Source organism: Mus caroli, unplaced genomic scaffold (assembly GCF_978045245.1).
Source record: "Mus caroli unplaced genomic scaffold, Mus_caroli_1 scaffold_6, whole genome shotgun sequence".
Lineage (NCBI taxonomy): Eukaryota > Metazoa > Chordata > Mammalia > Rodentia > Muridae > Mus > Mus caroli.
Window position 1 is genome coordinate 106,615,508 of NW_028227261.1, and position 22,742 is coordinate 106,638,249.

General features: G+C 47.4%; 1 protein-coding gene across 1 annotated transcript in view; it reads right to left on the minus strand.

Annotated features, from left to right (window-relative positions):
* Positions 1-22,454, minus strand: part of Nr4a3 (nuclear receptor subfamily 4 group A member 3) — a 38,239-nt gene extending 15,785 nt beyond the window's left edge. The window contains exons 1-5 of the mRNA XM_021160733.3: positions 21,979-22,454; positions 18,563-18,739; positions 15,435-16,390; positions 11,508-11,637; positions 10,859-11,031 (exon numbers count right to left, since the gene is read on the minus strand). Of these exons, the coding sequence (XP_021016392.1) occupies positions 10,859-11,031; positions 11,508-11,637; positions 15,435-16,388 (1,257 nt within the window). The 5' untranslated portion in view covers positions 16,389-16,390; positions 18,563-18,739; positions 21,979-22,454. The remainder of the gene's footprint in view (positions 1-10,858; positions 11,032-11,507; positions 11,638-15,434; positions 16,391-18,562; positions 18,740-21,978) is intronic.
* Positions 22,455-22,742: the final 288 nt, after the last annotated feature.

The following is a 22,742-nucleotide window of genomic DNA, read 5'->3' on the forward strand; positions in this document are numbered from 1 at the left end:
TAACAAACCACTAACATTCACAGCCTCATCTGGTCCTCCAATGGCCCTGGGATACAATAAAATGAATTTATTGTTATTATCCAACAGATAGAAATCCCTTTAAGACCCATCAGTGTGGGGGTTTGTTGAAGTATCTAGGGAGCTTTATACAGCATCTGTGTCTCGGTTCTGCCTTCAGAAACGTTAGGGTAAGTGGTCCGGAGTGAGATCTGCTCACTGGAAACTTTAAAAGCTTCATAGATGATTCCACAGAGCATCCCACGGGACAAACCCTGTCCACAGGGAAACCACTGTCTTAGGACCTTGGGTCTGAGTAGGCCTTCTGGCTTAGTGGGTTCTGCCATAGCATAGTAATCTCCCAATAAGATGCTTTCAATTAGGAGCCAGAGAGTTTCAAAGTATAGTCTCTAGATTGGTAACATCAATCAGCAACAGCTAGCAGTGTGCTAGAAATGGCAATCCCAGGTCACTCTGGGGGGTATAGGTCCAACAGCCTGCTTTTTTTTATCAAAAAGGATGGTTCTAATGTCCATTGATGTGTGGGAATTAACCAATTAACCAATAAGAGAAACGACTGAGTTTTGTTCACTGTTGATGGATTTCTATGAGATAAATCTCATAGGCGTGTTGGGTTGGGGAGTTCCTCTGTGGCAGAGCCCAGACAGCCATATGCTACCAGACTTGGTGATTTGTGGCTGCTTGTATTAATCAAAATTAGATAAAATTAAAAATTCAGTTTCTTATCCCACAAGCCATATTTTAGGTATTTAAAAGTTAGGTGGGTAGGGTACATGTTCATCATTGAAGAAAGACATACTAGACTGCACAGAGCTAGGAACTGCGGGTGGGATGGGCAGAAGGTGGGGAAGAAGAGGAAGACAGTGGAGGAAGACAAAGGAAGAGAAGAGGGAGGGGGAAGGGGAGTGGGGAGAGGTTTCTCCCAAGCTTTTTTTTTTTCCTTTGTTTTTTTTTTTTTTTTCGAGACAGGGGTTCTCTGTATAGTCCTGGTTGTCCTGGAACTCACTCTGTAGACCAGGCTGGCCTCGAACTTAGAAATCCACCTGCCTCTGCCTCCCAAGTGCTGAGATTAAAGGCGTGCACCACCACTGCCCAGCTCTCCCAAGCTTTTGGCTATTCTGGTAAAGGCACAGTTTTGCCTCTCACAATGGAGGCGACATCTTTTCTGCTTCCAGCAGAATGATCTAGGCAGCAAGATCAAGGGACAAGAGCAGAGGCATGAGAGATGCTGTGTGAATGGGTGTGAACGGGTGCAAACAGATGCATCATTGCCTTCCTGTTCACAGGAAAGAGTCAAGTCCCACCCCACCCCCAAACTTCGATCCTCACCAGTCAGGGATTTTAACCCTTATTTTATAAGGAAACTGACGCTTAAGGTTACATAGCTGCCCATGGTAAGCTAGAGTTTAAAGTATGTCTGGGAGTTTAAGTCCTATGTCTCTTGACTTTATATTTTGAGACAGGGTCTTATTATGGGGCCATGACTCACCTGACTCTCACTACATATACCAGGCCTGCCTCAAACTTGCAGCCATACCTTGTCTCTGCCTCCTGAGTGCTGATACTATAAGCTGACTGTTAGTATGTTTGATGTTGGCTGGTGATGCAGCTTACTACTTACACGAAACAATGAAGGCTCTGGTGTTTAATCCTCAGCATCCCTGAACCATTCCCAAAAGATATGATGATGCAAAGGATCAGACTCACAGCCTGTACACGTTAGGTAAGTGCGTTATCACTGAACTACGTCCCCACCTGACTTTATTTCTTTTCAGTACAATAGTCAGGGTGGGTGCCTAGGTTTGCCAGAAAGCCCAGACCTGATTGGAGGAGAGCCAGTGACCAATAAGGCACTGTTGGGAAACCTCCCTCATTCGAGGAGATGAGACACTAGATGTAAGTGGGTCTTTTTTTTTTTCCTGTTTTCCCCAAGAAGCAGTAAGACATAAAGGTACAGACATCAGATGTTGAGCCCAGGGACTTTATTTATAGTTTTATTTGGGCTCCTGATTTGTGACATATTGTAGTGAGCCCAGTATTCTCTTCTATGGGGTAGGGATAATAACATTGTTAAAGGTCTGTTGTGATGGCCCTTCTATGGAAGGGCTGAGATGTAGAGGGAGCTAAAAAGCAGATGACACTGATGTTACTGAAAGAGTTCTGACACTGTCACCATCCCTCGCCTTCCACATTTGCCGAGTAAGGACTGTATTGCATTAAGCAGAAGCTTTCTAATCTTCACGTCAACCTTCTAAGATCTTGTAACATCATGTCTAGTCTAAAGCCAGGCTTCCTTTTGTTGTTGTTTTGTTTTCTGAGACAGGTTTTCTCCTGTGTAGCCCTGGCTGTCCTGGAACTTGCTCTGTAGACCAGGCTGGCCTCAAACTTAGAAATCTGCCTGCCTCTGCCTCCCGAGTGCTGGGTTTAAAGGAGTGTGATATCGCTGCCGGCCAAAGCCAGGCTTTCTTTGTTCCCAACCATGTCACAGTTTGCCTGGGCTTATGAGTCCCCCAGACAGTGGGTGGTATCATGGGGTAGAAGAACAAGTCCAGGAGAGGAAAGCAGCTCCCTTCCCAAGGACATTTGAAAAGGCCATGAGACCCTGAGTGAGCCTGACCTCTCTTTTTAACACACACTCTCCTAGCCAGAGGAGAGCTGAGCAAAGATATCGGCTGCACATCTTTAGACAAATCACACAGTGGCTGTTCTGTACCTGTTGTAGTCTCTGGGCGCCTAGTAGATTAGCTAATTGCTGATTCCCCTGTGGCTTGCACTCAAAGGTTCTAAATACTTCGAAGTCACAACAGTTAGGATGTCTTGGTCTGGAATTTGACACCAGTCCAGCACAATTTTGTTTTTAAGTAGCGGTTTGAAATGAAGGAGAAGACCAAATGGAATGATGCAAACATCCCCCTGGGAATAGGAGCTGCAGCTACCTGCTTTCAGCATCCACTTCCCCCAAACCAGCGCTCATGAATCAACATCAGTTCTGCTTCTAGTATTTGCTCAGAACGCAGCAGAGCATGCAGTTTTGGCCAGGGTGCTATGCAGGGACAAGCCCTGCTGGGCTCACTGTTCATGCTTCCTGCACTGGTAAGAGCAGTCCCTGCCTGCCTGCCTGCCTGCCTGGGGTATGCTCTTTACTTTGACAGAGCTCAGCAAGGAAAAAACTCAGCAGGCCCAGCTTGCCTGACTGCAGACCCTTTGGGATTCACCTGCAGTCATTCTTGTCCAAGCCCCAGAATTCTGAAGCCAAACTGAATACAACCTGAGCCCAGTAACTGGTGGGTTGGCACCCGATGATATGGGTGTGTTCCTATGAATGAATCATGTATGTTCCTCTGAACATGTCAAATTTAAACAAACAGGCCAAGGCTTCCACATGGTCTGCCCAGCCTAGCTATTTAAACCTGGAAGTCAAAGAGCTGGATCCCCAGCTATGCCTCCTTTCAGGCCCTACAATCTCTGGACAAGATAGGTTTGGGGTCACTAAAGAAAACCCCAAGGTATTTTTTCATTGATTATTCCATTCAAACATAGATCAAATACAGAAAGGATTTCTAAAACAAGCTTTTCTCCCTGTTTCTGCTAATGTGTAATTCCAGTGTATCAGCATGTACTTGGTCCATCAGAATCTGGCTTTAGCATTAGTCAGAGATGGAGTACCATTTTCCTAGACAGCCAGTCCAGGATGGCGATTTCTACAAAGGCCCTAGAAGGAGGATTGGGAGCTGCACCCAACAGCAAACGGATATGATTTTAACCCAAACAGCCTGCACACTGCAGTCAGCAGCAACTGTGGGGGTCAGGTTTCAGCAGTGGCCCAGGCCTATAAGTTATTCAAGTAGAGAAAAGCACTCTGAAAAATTAGTCACATGATGTTTTAATAGCAGAATGGAGCTGAATATGCATCACCCTTTCAGCCCTCAATAAACATGTGAACCATCCGAAGGAAATGCAATCCCTTCCCACCTCCCTTACTATGTTATTTTTCTCCTGGCCTTTAAATCACTATGGATGATAGATGTGATCATTATATGAGCCAAATTATGTGTACACATAGTCTTGGGGGTTTGCACTTTAACGAGTGTCATTTTAGAGCTGGAGAGATGACTATGCATACGATCGTGAAGAACTTATATAAAACTCTCACAGGCCTGATGGGCCACCCGTAATCCTAACCTGCAAAGGTGGAGACGAGGGATTCCTGAAGCAGGCAGGCTAGCTGGACTAGCTGGCTCCAGGTTTATGAGAGAGAAAAGACCCTGTCTCAATATGTGTGGAAGACAATAATGGAGGAAGACTGCAGACATTAACCTCTCAACTCCACCAGACACATGTATGTTCACCCCCCTCACACCCAAATGTATTCGACCACAAGTACACACCACACACACATACATATGGCAATAAGTAAAATAAGATTTAAATGACATTTTAAAAGTTGGTAATGAAAAAAGATTGGTGATGAATGTATTTTTCTCCCAACTTTTTTTTTTTTAATTTGTCTTTGCCCCTCTCTCAGAAAAACTAAAACAATGTTTGGTGTCACTTCAGGCCATGTTTCCAGTACCTCCTTTTCTTATTCACTGGCATGTGAGCTCTATGAGGGCAGAGTTTTATCAGATCTGCCATCCATGTGCCCCCTGCCCTATATATTTGTTAAGTGAACAGAGTGCTTCCTGGAAATTCTATAGCTCATCCTTTCTCATCCCTATGATAAACTGGGGCATTCAAAGTAAAGTTGAATTGGCATTATTAAACCGTATTGGTGGCTCTCTAACTTTACAATGACAAATAATCATCGGAGGCTCTTGTTAAAATAAAGATTCTTTCTGGCCTCCTTTTTTTCTAGCCTGATTCAGTCGGTCTGGGTGTGACTCTGGGGGACCTGCATGTTAAAGCAAACACTGCCATTTTTTGTTGGTGAGGCAGCCTGGGTGCCACACTCAGGGAGAAGCTGGCCTGGAGGCAATCTGGGTACCACACTCAGAGAGATGCTGGCCTGGAGGCAATCTGGGTACCACACTCAATGGCGGAACCATATGTAGCAGATGTAATGATGGGAGGACTAAGGAATAAGAGCACCAGAAAGGATCACAGCAATGGCTTCCTCCAATCTCTTCACCAGTCAAACTGAGGGTCCTGATGGAAGGAACTGTCTTGCCACCCAGGGAATTAACTAGGAAACGTCTCCCCCCTCCAAAAAAAAAAGCTTCCTGAAACCATTCTTCGCAGCCTCCATGCTGTGGTCTCTGTACGTCTAGCATGTGCTGGCCATGTTGAGTCTTAGAGGCTATCTCATTAGCATTGAAGTGGCATTTGCTGGTGGTCTGGTTTGATGTGAGCCATAGTTCTCGTAGCTGTAGTCTGTGACTGCACTAAGTGGCACAGATTACCAGAAAACATCCTAGCGTGCTGAAAATACTTGGAATGACCAACTAATGAGGACATTAAGTATATTTCCTCATTAGTAATTATGCAGGCACCGAAGCCAAGCCCGGTATCTATATATACTTGTATTGCTAAATTAAAAGCAACTGTGGGGCAGGGAATAGCAGCACCGCGGGTAGAAACAAATCAAATGTGACATGTTTTGACTGCACTGATGTACAATGATCTGAGCTCATTTTTGAGGGAGAGAAGTTTGGCCCACAGGAGAAGTGAAGGTTCCAGAGCCAGGAATGCGTCACGGAGTTCAGGAGCGCTCATCCTGGCCTCTTAAAACATTCACTCCCTCTGTGACTTGGAACAAAACCCTTCCTTTTTCCACATTCGGGGAGAAAGGGGATCGCTCAGTTTCTACCTTTAAGGCACATATTCTGCTACACAGAGACTAAAAGGCACTGCCTGGCCGACACTGTCTTCTTTCTCTAGTGACCTGGTCATTAGGGGAAGCAGTTAATAGGTTTATTGGCCAAATCAACTGTTAGGCTTACATTTGACAGGGCAACTTGTCTAACATAGATTAAACTATGAATGCATACTAAAATGTTAATATCAGTAATTGAGAGTGGGGTCGGGCAGCTGCTAATGCACAGTGTTTCCTTGTATTTACTTCTAAAGGAATTGATTAAAAAGGATATAGTGTTACCATTTAATATTATACCATAAACATGATGATGAGGTATAAATACATATTACTATTATTGTATGTTTCCATGTAGGTTGTTATTAACTAGCAGGGATAGTATGATGGCATGGAACCCCTGAGTGATGGTTCGTACCTCTCTCAGCCCTGCCACCAGCCTTAGACCACAGCATCGCCCCTGCTGAGCCTTCATGTATTCCTCTGAAAACACAGGGGTTGCTTTCGATGCTCTCAAGGTCATCCGCGCTATGATTCTATAGTTACAAAATCTTAAGGGGGACGGTACTAGACAAGATTAGTTTCAGGCAATGACAATCTTTTAAATAGACTGACACCATACTTTCTGTGGCACAGAGATGAGGGCTTACATGAAAATGTTTAAGATGGGGTCTGGCTCAAAGTAGCCCTTTTGTTTTGTTCATTTAGAGAAGATCCCCTCCCTTATTTATTTATCTGTGTATGCGTGGAAGGGCATCCAGTGCGGTGCTGTACGGTTTGGTTCTCTCCATTTATCATGGAGGTTCTGGGGATTGAACTCAGGCCCTCACTGTTGACAGCAAAAGCATTTGCTCGCTGAGCCATCTTGCCTGTTTCATTAATTGTGTGTTCTAAGTATGTGTCTGTATATGTGCATGTGATGCCCTGACATGCACATGTGTGTATGCATGTGTGGGTGGAGACCAGAGGTCAACATCTGGTGACTTTTTTTTTTTGTCAGTTCTCCACCTTTAAATCTTTCTAATTAGTTGAAAAATATTAATTCTTTGAAAATGTCATATTGTCAGTGCATTGTGTTAGTCAGTGTTCTGTTGCTGTGAAGAGACACCATTACTAAGGCAACTCATCAAAGGAAGCTTTTAATTGGGGGTTTGCAATGACATGCTTCCTCCAATAAGGCCCGCTTGTTACATGAACAAGGCCACACCTTCTAATCCTTCTCAAACAGGGCCACTCCCTGGTGACTAAACATTCAAACGATATGAGCTTATCAGGGCATTCTTTTTTTTTTTTTTTTTTTTTTTTAATCAGGGCATTCTTATTCAAACCACCACGTGCATACAAGATATTTTGATCATATTTGCCCCCAACTCCTCTCCCTAATCCACTTTATTTTTAAGAAAGGGTCTTACACTGAACCTGGAGCTCACCATTGGTTAGAACATAATACCCCAGGGGATCCTGGGATCCTGCCACCTCACCAGCTCTGGAATTTCAAGAGTTTGCTGCTATGCCTGGGTTTTTATAGGGATGTTGGGGATTTGAAGTCAGGTCCTCACGCTGATGTGGCCTGCACTTACTTAGACATCTCGTCAGCAGCTATTCTAATATTTTGATAGGTAACAAAGTCAATAGTCGTGTGTGTGTGTGTGTGTGTGTGTGTGTTTATATATTTATTCTTGCATAGTTCTGCATTTAAGGACTTACATTAAGGAACCAAAAAGTCAACCTCAGCATGCTAAACTCTTCATTAAGAGTTGGAAGAGACTCCATGTCTTGCAGACAACCTTTCCCCTCTGTGGAGAATCCTGTCATGGGCTGTCCTTGACTAATACTTGCTTTGTTGACCTCACTCTGAGGGCAGTAGCTGTGGACCAGACAACTTGTCCTTAAGGCAGGCTAGAAAGCATCCTCCTCCTCCCTGCCATCTTCCTTCTCTAGATTGCCAGGGGAAACAGAAGTATTCCTTTTCTTTTTGATACAGAGGAAAGAGAGTGACCTAATTTCTACAAACCCCCTTCCTAAGTGTCTTCTCCCCTGCCTTCCTCCACCCATCTCTCACAAGTTTCCAGAGAGTGTATCTACATTCTCTTTAAATCTGGTCTTGGATTGGACTCAGTCTTTGACGTGATATCTGAAAGGACAGTGTCCATGGGACCATATGGAATTAGATTCTGGTCGCGTGCTTCCACTACCACAGCAGGTGATTTAGCACCTCCCCCTTCCATATACACACACTTTGTTGGAACAAACTGACTGTCTGTGGAATAAACTCCTGAATGAACCACTGACAAGCCAAGGCTCTCCCCTTAAAAAAAAATCTAAATGTTGAGCTTCACATTTATTTTTGCTAACTTTCTCCGCGATGGTTTCAGCCCTTCCTGTTCCAACCTGTCGAGCTCACTCTGAATGTTGATACTGACATCCATCATATTAGCGATCCCTCCCAGCTTTCTGTCAGCTGCAAATGTGATCAGCATGCTCCTGTGTCTTCTTCCAAGTTTTTTTTTTTGATGAAAGCTAACTGTGTTTTTTTAAAAAAGTCTTTTTAATTTAGTTGATTCTGGTCCAATTTTTGATAATTTTTGTAAAGCTATCTAAATGCAGGAGAACCCAAGCGATGAAGTTCAACCTGATTCCAAAAACAATGCAATTAAAATAAATACGCTTTGCAAAATTGAGCTAGGCCTCAAAGGTAGCATCGTCACGACTCAGACTTTGGCATGGGCAATCTGCTATTTGGGGCAAAGCTAACAATTAAACTGGATAAATGTTTGTTGATGAGGGTGATGACTCCAGACTAAGAGACTGAATGGTGCGGAGACAAGCAAACACACTGGATTGATTTTTTTCAATGTAGAGACATTTCCCAGCTGGGACAGCTCAAAGTACTAGGGAGACATTGCCACTGCATGAAAATGAGGCCATAGACACTGATAATTAGATAGTTTGGGGACACACGATCATGGGGGGAGGCAAGTTTGCTCGACTGACCATCAGAAGTAATGGCAAATGCTCTGAGATGATGACAGATTGTGTGCTATAATCTTAGCCAAGACAGTTACTATAAGCTTCATGACTGCAGATGGATTGCAGAGGAAGGGGTGGGATGCTTTGGGGAGGAGAATCTTCATGCCCCAAAACATCTATGGCTCCCACCCTCACTGCAACTAGAGAGTCAGTGAAGCGTGACTCCTAATCTGACCTCTGACAGTTGTTTTATGCCTGACCTTGGGCTACTCAATTCTTTCACTTATCTCTGTTTTGATTTTCTTATTGGGCCATAGGGATAATAATACCCGTATTAATGGTGTTGCTACATGGTACCTGGCTGCACAGTGCCTATACTCGGTAGCACATTTGATGAATGTCCAGAGTGAAAAGATTGATCGAGGTAATGATATACTGGACCCCATGCTAAAGTTTTGACAAATGCCATCTTATTTAATCTTCACAAACAATCCCAGGAAGCAGATAATATTATCAAATAAAAAAGATGAAGAAATTGAGGCATTAGACACAACAGTTTCTCAAGGTCACCCAGCTAGTAAATGCTGGCATTGGGATTTTCATCTAGACTTGCCTGTTTTCAAAGCCTGAACCCTTAGTCAGTAAACTATTTTGTTGTACGATTTGAGACTTGACTTTCATCAAGAGATGCTACTTACAATCAGAATAAGAGTCCTCAACCTTTGGTGCTAAGGATCTACCATGCCACTTATAGGGAGTCTTGTGATCAGGTGTAGGGAGGGCCTAGAACGAAGGCAGGGAGGGGGGCAAGAGGATCTCTGTGGGGACACCCAGCGTTTCCGTCAACACTGCAACCCAAAAGGAGGCAGCATAGCAAAGGTAAACTGTTCTTTGCCAGGCATTCATCCAAATGTTGGAAATGCCGAATGAGCCATGGGGAAGGAAATCAGATCAGCCCGTGGGAGACCCCCGCACAGCCTCTCTTCAATTGTGTTTCCAAGCATGCTTGTTTTCAAGTGGATATAATGCATGCCCCTTGGAGCTCATAGCTGGTTCAAGGGTGCAATGAGACAGTGTAGCACAATGTTTAACAGGAAGAATTATTCAGTAGCTAGGATCATCTTTTTCTCCATCTTCCATCTGCAATAAGACTAGTTTACTAGAACTCTGCTATTCAAAACGCTATAAAAAACCGGCCTTATCATAATGTTTGTAACTTTTCTCAAAAAAAAAAAACCCTTCAATTGCCCTTCCCAGTGTCATTCAGATTTAGGGAAATTAACAGACTTCATACTGGTGATTATTATTATTTTTTAATGATGTCCTATGTGAAATTAAAATGTTGGTATGTTTTGGTTGACTGAAATAACAACACTGGTAATCATTTATGTTTTCCAAAAAAAATAGTTCTGTCATCCTTGTGTGACTGATGCTGGAAACTCTCCTCTGGGGTTAAATATGGTAATCATCTCCACTGCAGGGAGGAGAGAACCAGGAACAAGAGCCAGGTGACACAGGCAGGAAACAGAAACAGCAGTGCACCATCCCATTCCTCCTGATGCCTCTGGCACCAAGGCTAGGGCCTGTTCCTCCCCAGCGTCTAGCCCCCAAGCCCCCAACCCCCAAATAAGCAGCAAATTAATCAGTGAGGATGCAACTGGCTAGACTACTTATGGATGACTTGGAGCTAACCGAGAGAGTCTAATCACAATGTGAGAAATACAATAGGTTCCAATTTCTAAAGCATCAAGAAAGAACAGAAGAGAAACCCTACGAATTGCAGTTCACCTGTGTGTCTTTTCATTGGCACCACCGGGAATCTTGCAAGCTCGGGTGTGACAGGTGTAGCCCTGTCAGGATCACTTATTAAGCCATTTAGAGATTCAATAAGGCAAAAGCTATTTTGGTATAGTGAATGCACTTATTGCTAAATGAAATGAGAACTATAGGAACAGTAGAAAGCTGACTAGCACAGTGCCAGGCACAGTCATTTAACTAACTCTTGCTACCATTCTCATGAATGGAAAATCATAATGGTTCAAAAGCATTCATAGAACTTACTCTGGAATAATCAAGATCTCTGGGTGTTGCATCTGTTAAAGCTCGGACAAGGGCATTCATCATACAGATTGGAGGAGATGGCGGGGAGGGCTGCGAGGGCTCCTGTTGTAGTGGGCTCTTTGGCTTAGAAGGCAGACGACCTCTCCTCCCTTTCAGACTGTCTGTACGCACAACTGATGAGACACACAGAGAGGGGAAAAAAAACACTGTTTAAAGATCACACTTGGAATAGGCATAAATCATGAAGAGGAATCCAAACACATTAGAGTTTGGCAATGATGGATGAGGACACCCCACCCCCGCCCCCATTTCAGAGCAGTGTTAAGTTTGGAACAGCGCTCAACAGTGATGGACTGAGAGTCGACATAGTCGGGAAAGAGAAACGCTATTCCATACTCACGTTGGGTGACGAGGAGGCTCTGAAAATCTCCTTCTCAAATAGAACAATGGCTTTTTATAAAATTGATTTTTGAGAAATTAGAATAAGCAGTCCTCAGTGTGACTTTAGTGTACATGTAAATACCATTCAAAAAGAAAATGATTGAAAGAAAGAAACACTAGGAAATGCGCTGCCTCAATGTAAATATTATCAGGTTTCATGGTCTGAGGGTAAGTATTAGCAAACTGGATGAAAAATGCACGCTCTTACCTTCCTTAACCATCCCGACACTGAGACACTTCTGAAATCTGCAGTACTGACATCGGTTTCGGCGTCTCTTGTCCACTGGGCAGTTTTTATTTGCCAGGCAAACATATTTTGCATTTTTCTGTACCGTTCTCTGAGAAAATATAACACAGAGATAGTCAACTAATAGTTTCTGGAAAGAGGCAAGACCTGACAAGATGTATTTTAATTACAACGTGAAAAGCGACAGTGCAATTTGTATAATTAGATAAATTTAATTTCCTAACACGCTAGCCTGCAGGAAAAACAATTTTATTAGTGTTCCTGGCTGACAGTGAAAATCATCTTGGGTTGTTCTGAAGCGGGTCTCAGGAGGCACCCAACTCTGAATGATAAAATCATATCTGAAATTACCAGGTCAACATATCGTACCTTGGAGGATTAGATTATCTCCACTTTTAATATCCCCTTGGGAACAATTTTCTACTTGTTCTACTCCCCTGATTATCACTGACCTTATTAAAATAAAATCAGAACTATCTGGGCTGTACTATGTATGGTATCACTATTATACCAGACATTGCCAGACATCTCAATAACTGGTTTTGTTACTCAATAGAGGTGAAGCCATACAGAATAAAATCTGAGTTTGTCTTGTTAAAATATATAGGAAATAATGTTTTCATTCTAAAACATATAAGAAATCATGCATGTGATTGTACTACTTAGTTTGTTTTATCTTTAGAGGATGCATATAATAAACTGTCCATTTCTGACTTTGAAAAGTACTTTCTTAAAGTTGGGTAGAAAAATCACTGTCATATCCAGGAACGAAAAACCCAAAGCCAAGTAAGAATAAGAGAAGGAAAGAAATAGGAAAGCCATATATACACCTCAGGATTTCATAAATGACTATTATTTCAGACACCAAAAAGAACCACATTATTAAAGGCACACCATAAAACTTGATGCTGGAGATAAAAATAACATCACGTATTTTTGAATCACATAGAATTTTGAAATATCACATGGGGCAATAATTAAACATCTCCTATGCTCCACATGTAAAATAATGCTTAAAAAGTCATAAAAACCTTTGTGCAAATGGTTACATTTTTTTTCACATAGAATGAAGTGTTCCAAAAGAACCAGAATCTACAGCATTACACCCAGAGAAGAACACTGGAATGTATTTGGGAAGTCTGGGCTATGGGTTTTTTTTTAATATTTTTTATTATGTATTTTCCTCAATTACATTTCCAATGCTATCCCAAAAGTCCCCCATAGCCTCCCCCCCCATGGGCTATGTTTTAAAAGAAGTTTAGGTAAGCTATGCTTAGTGATGTATTTTGGGTTCAAAAATTCTAGTTTTACTTTTGGCTTTTATTCTCTACTCTTCTTATTTCCCAGGGATTCAGTTTTACCCTGCCATGTGTTCATTTCACCTAACGGAATGAATGGTTATACACATGACAAGGCCAACCTATGTCAAGTCTAAGGCACAGCTGCACAGGGCTGAGTTTTCAGCACCTCCATGCTCAGCAGTCTGCACTGATAGCAGCCTTTGAATGAAGCTCTCTTTCAGAGAACATGCCCATGCTTTCTAGCATCCTTTCCTGCCATTATCCCCAAGGCACTGTGCCGATGGATGCAAGCGCCTGTGGCATTCTGCTGCAGGTGTACATTTCCCCAATAGTCCGAAGCCGGCCTCCACACGTGTGTGTGTGTGTGTGTGTGCGCACAGTGTAAGGACAGAGAGATCGGTACAGTTCAGTCTCCCAATTCCCATCATTAACTGCACTTCATGTCACATTTTTAAAGAATTCAATTCAATGGTAGAAAGCCACTGGGTAAATCCAGTTCTAGTTCCTTTAATTGACAGATCTGTGGGGTGGTCCTACCCTGGCCTGCCCCCACCCTTCCAAATATAGATCTGTTTTCAGGGGAATGCTGAAGAAAAGGGAAGTGTTGGAGAAAGGTTCCGGTGAGTTTCTAGATGTTAACACTCCCATGGGGGTGCTAAGTTCTCAATGTTTGGGGATGGTTCTGCTGTGGAGTCTTCATTCATCTCTTCCTGGAATGTCTTTCTTTTCTCCCTTCCTGCTGACTGTTTATCACCCTTCAGCATTTCCACTGAAATGTTATAAAATCCAAACAAACCCGCTAAAGGGATGTAGTTATATGGGAAACACCCCCCACCCCGTCGAGTAACGGGGAGGGGGAGAAAGGAAGAAAAAGGGGAGGCTAACCCAGGCTTGGAGACCAGCTCAGAGGTAAAGCACCTGTCCAGATTCAGCCCCTAACACTGAAGGGAAAACACAAAGGTAACCTAAATGGCTTATTTAAAAGGAAGGTGTGCCCTTAAAGCATCACAAACTTGTGTATCTGTGGGGCCTTGCACATGGCAGCACCTTTACCCAAGCATCCTTCCGTTAACCTGGAGAATTCAGTGAGTGATGTGATAGCCATTGTCATGTGACAACCGGATGCCTGTCGGTTTGTATATCTAACCACAAATGTGTGCATGGTCATAAATACCAAGTCTTCATTCCATACCTATTGTTTTGTGACTTAAAGACTAGGGCACACTCTTGTATGTTGATATCTTATTTAGTATGGCCTTTTCTTTGTGTTTGATCTGCTGGTTGGGGAGCTAAGATCTAGAAAGAAGGCCTATGTCCTATGTTATAAATGGATAGGTGTCAAGTTAGGATTCCTATTTGAATCTTCCAGCCCCGATTCCGGCTCATAAATAAACATTCTTTCTGCTTCCCAAATTCTCGTCACCCAATCAGCATCCCCCTTCACCTATGTTATTCATGTGAGTCTGTTTGTGCCTGAAGTATCAGTAGGTTAGGGTGTAAAGAGTGACACAGAAATGTCTGGAACCATCTGAGACTCAGTGACAATGGAAAGAACAGCAAAAGAGTAAGAAGGCTGAACCCCCCTCCCCGCTGCACCCCCACACACATATTGGGGCGGGGGGGGAAGACTATTGAACTCCAGAGTCAAGAGAAGCCAGCTGTCCCTTATCCCATATGCAAGCCACGTTGTTCCACAAGCCTGACTATAGGATACTTCTCCAGGGTTCAGTTTCTTTGCTAATATGGGGAGGCCGATGATTCTCTAATTTCTCCACTGTGTCTATGAGAGAATGATCATCGTGGGCACTGTGTGCACAGATGTAGGGAGGTAAGCGTTCCTAGAGGACAGGGTAGATTGGTAAGGCCCGAGTTCTACCTTCTACCCTTCCATGGACTAAGCTGTCCCAAGCTGCCTTTAGCCAGCTACCTTCCCCCTCTGTTCTGCTACCACAGAGCATCTTGGGAGCACACAGATTATGAGTTGACCTCCTGTCTCCACCTCACTCTCTGAGTGTGAGTTCTGTGGCAATTGACTGACCTCTCTGAACCTCCATTTTCTCCTCTAAGACACAATGATAATTAAGATCTAGTTTCAAAGCACACTGAATCAAAAACAGCCAGTGAATGACCAAAATTCAATCTTAAGTCTCGAAGCTCTTCCTGTGAAGACTGAGACACTAATGCCCAGGTCTGCCATGCATGCGGGTGCTATTTTCTCACACTCTGGGTGGACAGAGAAGGGATGATGATGTTTGGGTGGTGTGGAAGTTTAGATACTTTTGAAAATCTGCAGAAACTTCTTTTCAGAAACAACAACAACAACAAGAACAACCACCTAAGGAAATGTCAGGTTAGGAGGTCGATGCAGGCCCTTCAAGAGCATGGACAGCTTATGCAGGAACTTCGAGTTTAAAAACCCTGGGAAAGAGGGGTCTGAAGTTCTAGGCCTAGGAATGCATGGTGTGTGGGATTATAGCTTTCACATCGGCAAGGGCAAGGACTCCAGCTTACACCCACTTAGATGCCTCAGCAAGGGGTCTGACTGCTGAGTGGAGCAAGTACCTGAAGGAGGCATGCTCTCTCTCACCTTGAAGAAGCCCTTGCAGCCCTCGCAGGTGCGGACTCCGTAGTGCTGGCAGGCAGCATTGTCGCCGCACACAGCACATGTGCCTTCGCCGGATGATGAGCTCCTATTGGGTGGCGATGGGAGGCTGGGGCTCTCTCCCAGAAGGCTGGATGCGGTAGGGGAGGCTGTGAGGCCCAGCGGAGGGAAGGTCAGCGTGGCCGTCCTCTTGGCCAGCGGGAGCCCGTATGGGTGGCCCTCGAGCGCAGCAGCTTGGCTGCCCGCTGCGGCCGCGGCTCCCAGGGGCAGACTGAGCGCAGCTGCGGCCGTGGGGTCATAGCCGAGGTGGTGGCCGCCGGCTGGACTGGGCGCGGGAGGGTGTGGCGGTGAGGGCTTGAAGAAGATCGGGAAGCGCGCAGCAGCGGCCATGGGGGGCACCGCCTTCATCTGCGGGTCCAGCAGCGGTCCCGGAGCGATGCAGCCAGGCGCAGAGGGCAGCTCGTCGTCCCACAGCGCCCCCGCCTGCGGGGGGAAGCCTGGAGTGGTCGGCGTAGACGGCGGAGACTGCTTGAAGTACATGGAGGTGCTGGGCAGTACCTCGTCCTCCGGGCCGGAGGGAGGAGGAATGGATGGCTGCTGCTGCTGGTGGTGGTGGTGATGATGGTGATGGTGATGGTGGTGGTGGTAGCCATGCTCGCGACCCTCTTCCATCTTGATCAAAGGCCGAGGCCCAGAAGGCGGCATTTGGTACAGGCAGGAGGGCTTGAGTTCGCAGCTGCTGGGGTAGCCCTCCATGAAGGTACTGAAGCTGGGCAGGGATGTCGTGGCGGTGGCCATGATCCCCGTGCTACCGAGGTCCATGGTCAGCTTGGCGTAGTCGGGGTTCATGATTTCTGTGGTGTATTCCGAGCCATAAGTCTGCGTGGCATAAGTGGACCCCGGAGGTGAAGGGCTATATTGGGCTTGCACGCAGGGCATATCTGCAGGGACAGAGAAAAGGGCTCAGAAGCCAGTCGACACTCCATCTGCAGCTGGATCCACTGCTCTTGAATCAGGAAACAAGAAAGTGGTATCCTCTCCCACCTGCTGGCAAAGACTGAATGCTCCTAGCATACTTTCTTCCTGGCTGGGAAGACAGCTGAGTTCCTGACTGTCGAAGGGGCCCCAGGGGCAATAAAAATGGACTCCCTGGGGATGGCTACACCCATCTTCCCTCCCTTGCTCTGCTCATCAAATCTGGATATAGATGCTTTTCCTCATAAGCCCAGGTCATTTTAAAAAATTAGTTTAAGTCCCAAGCAGCAACAACAACCCAAAAATTATTGGAGTGGTCTCCCTAGCCATAGGGAAAGGAAGGAAATGTCTTGTTAATTAATTTGGAGAGGAGGCCATTGGTGCCCCCAAGACATACATATGTTGATTGGTAAACCCATGAGTTAGTGAAAAAAAAAAAAAGATGTCCTGTGTGGTACAAGGGAGGCAGTGACATGCTAACATTTGATGAGTGCCAGCTAAGGCTGCCCACACAAGTTGTGGTCGCTGTTCCCCACCCACTCCTCCAAACAGGATTAGCAGCCTGCACAAACTGGACCCCTACTGATGACTTCAGCCAGCTTAAGTGGTGAAGTGGGCATGTAGGCCCAGGAAATGGACTGGGGGAGTCGATGCCATCTGCAAAGAAAAAGATCAGCTGTAACAGCACACCCACCAAACCTGCTCTCTCCTATATACTGTGTGTGCGGATGCATAGATGTATATAAACTTCCCAATTCTGACTATAGGATATTCTGACCTAGTAAGATTAGAGCCGTTTTATAACAACAGCTAACCGCTCTTCTAACAGGCACATTAGTCTAGGTATTTTCTCATGAAGGGGGTGGGGAGAAGAGAAGAGAAGAGAAGAGAAGAGAAGAGAAGAGAAGAGAAGAGAAGAGAAGAGAAGAGAAGAGAAGAGAGAAATTTCAAAAAAGATGAAGTCTCTCTGCCAGTTTGCCTAGGCTGGACCCCCAAGCAGATGGTATAGGGGTGCTTGCTATAACCACAGAGGCTGAAGGTGAGAAGGCCCTGAGAGTCACTGTCTCTTGTGGATGACTTTTCTAATAATTTTCCTTTTTTATGGCTAAGTCAAAGTGGTAACATGGGGGAGTTTCTGGTGGTTGGTTTTTCCGAGGCAAACCCAGGTGCTTCACTTCTTCTTGGAGGGTGTGGTGTGAAGGTGTGACTAGCAGAAAAGTGGGTGCTTCACATTTCCCTTGACATCTTTCTCTTACCCACATTTCCAAAGCTGATTGAGTCATGCGTGTATGGGATGAGATCTTGACATGAAAAAAGGTGCTGAGGGCCTGTTGGAAGAAGCAGCATTGAGGAGTGGCCAGTTCATGCCTGCCTTCTCCAGTGAGGCCTCCTGAGCTAGCTTGGAGTTAAAGGATTAAATGGAGTTTGGTGTCTAGTTCTTAGGAGGGAATAGAAGCTGTTTAAAAGAAGGGGCACACAGCCTGGCCTTTTCATTTCCCTCCCTTGCATCTCTAAAGAATCCCTCGGAATCACCTGCCATTCTGTCCTCTTCCCTATTGCTCTTTGTCTTTCTGAAGTCTCCAGCAGGAGAGTGACTCTATCTGTGTATCTTTGGTGCCTACCCAGGCCCACCTCTTCTTCTACCTTTACCAAATTTGTAAAGAGGTCCTGTAAACCAAATCTGAGGCCTTTACACTTACTTCTGTTTGTAGCTCACATGGGTTTCCCTTGCCTCTGAGCCTCCATCATCCAAACTCCTGCCTCACAAATTGTTTGGGTTTTAGATCAATAAAACTGTTCCCTATCTCCCCAAGTGATCCCTTAAATGAATATATTGAGTATAAAAGGACAAAAACAAAGCCATTAAAAACAGCATATCCTGATCTCTTGGAATATATGCTTTTCTTCTTAGGAAACATACTTTTGAGAAATGCTTCGTATAATTTCTCTGCTCTGCTTGGTAGTAGCATAGGGTGCGGTATACAGCGGAGCTTCGTGCCAAGAAGCCACCTGTGCTGTGAAATGTAGGGCCAGGAGCCCTACATGCTGGTACTGGGCAGGTTGACCAGACTGCCCGCTGGTTGTTGGTTTCTCCACCCATTTCCCTTGCTCGGGAGGAATAAGGGTTTCAGACCTACCTGGAGGGTATCTTGCGCGCTGAATGGTGGGGCTGGGGGTCTCTCCAGCGGAGGCTGAGAGTGTAGGAGGCGGGGACGTCGGGATAGGTGAAGCAGCAGCCGCTGTGCTGGCCCGCTCTGCTGAGGATCCAGGCTCAGCGCCCGGGCTTGTCGGGCTGCGCTCTCCCGCAGTGGGCTCTGCAGGCACCGAGAGAGGGAACAGAGATTGCGGTAAGATTAAGCTAGGTCCTCTTTCCCAGGGCTGGGTGAATGGGGTGGGGGTGGGGGACCTGTAGAAACACTAGATAATTACAAAGAATTGTCATAAGGTTAAGTGAAAGTGCTTAGGGCTCACGGAGCCACTGGGCAAGAAGCATCACACCGTCGTAGGAAGCTAAGGGAAGGTTGCTGGCACCCAGTAAGCCCTTTCTTTTGTGGTACACGATCTGATGCTAAAATCCCCCCATGGTCGTCGCCAAGAAATTGATCTTTTCTACACCCACTGTTGGTTCCCAGCTTGCGAAGTCAGGAAGACCGAAGTAAGGGGGGCACTTGAGGAACGAATAGAGAAGTCCGAATAAGGGGGTGGTGGTGGCGTCAGGGAGTATGCTGAAGAAAATAGCCGTTTTTCAACTCCGACGGCCTCCAAGTCTCAAACACAAATTTTACACGCCGCATAGGAAATGCACAAGGTCCGGAACGAATGCATGAATGCCCGGAGGAATTAAGAAAGTCTGCGCTTTTCATTCTAAATGCTAATGGAGCTTCCCTTCTATTAGTCGCGAGTTTCGAGGGCCAGGGGTCAAGCAAACAAAAGGGCACAGAGGAAAGGCCTGTGCTGGGAGCCGTGCGCTCCGGCAGACAGGTTTGGCTGCCGCTACGACGGACCGAGGGAGGTCCCCTGCACTCAGCGGGCGGTGTCCCCGAGGGTGGGCGGCTTCAAGGCTCAGGGCCACCCGGTGGCTCAGAGGGGGTACATTCCGGAGGGCGCCCAGAGCGGCTCCCAGGCGAAAGTCCCGGTGCACAGCCTAGTGAAACTTTGTAGTTGGAAGCGCAGCTTGACTGGCAGGGAGGAGGGCTCCAGCTGCCCCTAACTTCGGCTTATAGCGCCCCCCTTTGTTCGGGGTGGGCACACCTCAAAGGTTAGAAACGTGCCCCCTCCCCCTTGGAGGGGAACCCAACCCCCAAACTAACCAAAAGATCTCTGGTGAACGCTGGGGCCAAGGGTGGGGTAAGTTTCATCTCCTGCCACTCCGGCGCCCAGAGTTTGCTTGTAGAGAGAAAGAGACTCGGGTTCCCCAGGTCTAGGAAATTCTCGATGGCCAGGAAATGGGGGATTCCCTTGCCATCCCCAACCAAGGTACCCCGACGGAAACCTTGCGCTCGCTGAAGCGTTGGCACGAGTGGATCTTTCCACAGCTGTAGCATGTGCTTCTCATCCTCCCCCTCTCGCATCTTCAAAGGGGGGGGGTTCTCCAGCAACCCCACCCCCTATTCTATGGGTTTCCTATGCCCACTCTCTCTGGGAGCCTTTCAAGAGTAGTCTTTCTCTAAGGGGCGGCCTCTGAACTCGGTTGGGCGGGGGTCGCGCCTCCCCAGGGAAGGGGTTCCTCTTAGAGGCCGGCACACCGCCCATCGTCCAGCCCAGCCCAGCACCCCATCGCCCCCCCATCCCCATCGGCCGGTTACCTAGGTAAAGCCTCTGCGCCTGGAAACACGTTCTGTCGCTCGGGCTCGTGGCCGCTGGGGCCGGGAGCACAGAGCCTCGGGGTTGTAAATTAGGAAGAAATAACTACCTCTGTCAAAGCCCCTTTCTTTCTCCGGGGCAGACGAAGGGAACACCCCCGTGTTCCTCTCCCCGTGGTGAAGTGTGTGGAGGAAACCGTGAAACACACCATTGTGACCCGGGCTCCTCCGCGGAGTTTCCAATCGGGGAGCGGGGGCGGAGGTTGGGCGGGGGCACGAGAGGTGGAGGAGAGACCGGCAGAAAGGGAAAGACAGAGATTCTCAGAAAGGCGGAGGGAGCTGAGGCAAGCCCCGGGGGAGAATTTCTGTGAGCGAATGCTGGGTCCGGGATTTGGGGGTGGGTGGGGGTGCCTGTGGAGGGAGGGAGTGATGCCACCCCCCCCCCAACCCCCGGCAGTCTTTGGCGTTCGCGTTATGTGTATCTTGCTGGGTTAAAACAACTCCAATAAAGTAATTTCATTCATTGTGTTCAGTATGCGCGTTGGGCAGCTTTTCTTTCTCCAACTTGGTTCTATAAGAAACATTTCCCGATTGTTGGAAAAGGAGCTCCAGAATTGGAACAGCGGAGGAATGGCTGAACCGAACCCTGTAACCTCTCTCCCAGCCCTCCCAGGCCCCAGGATAAGCAGCTCCAGAGCACTATTGACCACAGTCCCCGCGGCTCTTCCCTCGGGAGAACCTGGGCACATAAACAAAAGGCCAGCTCCAAGAACGTTCTTGGAAATCAAGGGACCAATGATCATGAGCTCCCGCATGACTGCCGGAAGCCTCCAACAGGTTCGAGAGGTGCCTTTGAAAGCCAGTCACCGCCGGCTGCGCTCTGCTGCTCGGCTCCCCCTTTCACCATCGAGAACTTTCCTTTCTACTAAGAAGAAAACACTCGGAGCAACTTCTCCGAAAGCTCATTGAAAAGTAACACAAGCCTTTCCCACACCAGTCAAGGCCTGGAGAAGAGGGACGCCGTCCCCACGCGTGTCGGGGCGCGAGAGTCGGCAATTACACCCGATTACCTCCGTGGGGAAAAGTGTAAACCAGCAAGTCGGCGACGCCAGGCAGACGTGCCTAGTGGAGCCCGGGGCTCATTTCAATACAATAAGCCGCATTCCTACAATTACACCCTCTTTGCTGAGCTCCTCCAGAGTCTCTGCAAACTCCGGCCGCTGCTGCCCAGGCACTGGCCCTCCTAAGCTTTCTCCCAGACAACCAGCTCCGTTTCACCATTAGACACATTAACTCGGACCCACCAGAGTCCCTATTTCCAATTCCACTTAAAAGGCAGGAAAATTACTGCCGTTCATCACCGGGGCTCCAACTCTCTGCCGCAGCGGCAGCCGCTGCCGCCGCCGCCGCCGCCGAGAGCATCATTACCATGACAACTAGAGCCGAAATACCCTGAATTACGACGCTGGAGCAGCTACAGCACAAATCCAGGTCCTCCTCTTTGTTAGAGGCTTTTAGCCTCTTTGGGTGGGGAGAGGAATCTCACAAGCTCCAGAGTCCCTGAGGGCCAGCTACAAGGGAAAAGTTTCAGATTGGAACCCACCGGTCGCTGGGCGAGCAAAGCCTGATGAAAGGGGAGGCAGCGGGAGGGGGGGCACCCCATATTAAAAGTTGTCAATTTCAGGAGCGACACTTCCCAGCGCGCCAACTTTTAAGCAAGTCCCCACATTAACTGGGCATATCGTACGTACTTGGGTGCTGTGGCGGTTCCGTCTTTAGAGCGAGTTTCTAGAGAGCGACCCCGAAATCTGGATTGGGGGAGAGTCACAGCTGCTGTCCCGGAAGGGCTGCGGTGCACAAACCCAGCGGCTCCCAGAGGCGGTGAGCGGCTGGCGGGGGATGCTGCGATCCCAACTCATGGGAGAGCGCCGCCGAGAGGTTCCGCAGGCGTCCAGTCTCCGGCTGCGACCAGGGGGTAGGATGTCGCCACGTTTCCCACCTCCACGGACACTGCGGGCTCTGTCAGCGTTGCAAAGTGAGCCCTGGAGGGGCGTCCGGCTGCGGCGCGGCGCGGCGCGACTCCGGCGAGGGAGCCGGGCGAGAGGGGTGTGAGCGCGCGGGAGAGAGTGGAGTGTGTGTGCGGAGCGTGTGAGCGCGCGTGTGTCTGTGTGTGCAAGTGAAGGAGCGGGTGTGAGCGTGTCTGTGTATGGGGAGCGGAGGAGGAGCAGGCGCTGGAGGGGTGGGGGGCGGGAGGCAGGAGACTCGGCTCTCCCGGCTGTGCGTTCGCTCGCTCTCTCGGCACGTCATTTATGCCACAGGAGCCCTAGCAGCCTCTCCATAGAGTGCCTGGAATGCGAGACGTCAATGTGACGCCATGGGACGCTACGTCACCCTCCTCCTCCCTCCCCTGGCCCAGCCGGTTCCGCGTGTGCGAGGGTGTGTGTGTGTGTGTGTGTGTGTGTGTGTGTGCGCGCGCGTGCGCGTTCTCCGGCCATTCTCACGGCCGCACAATGGA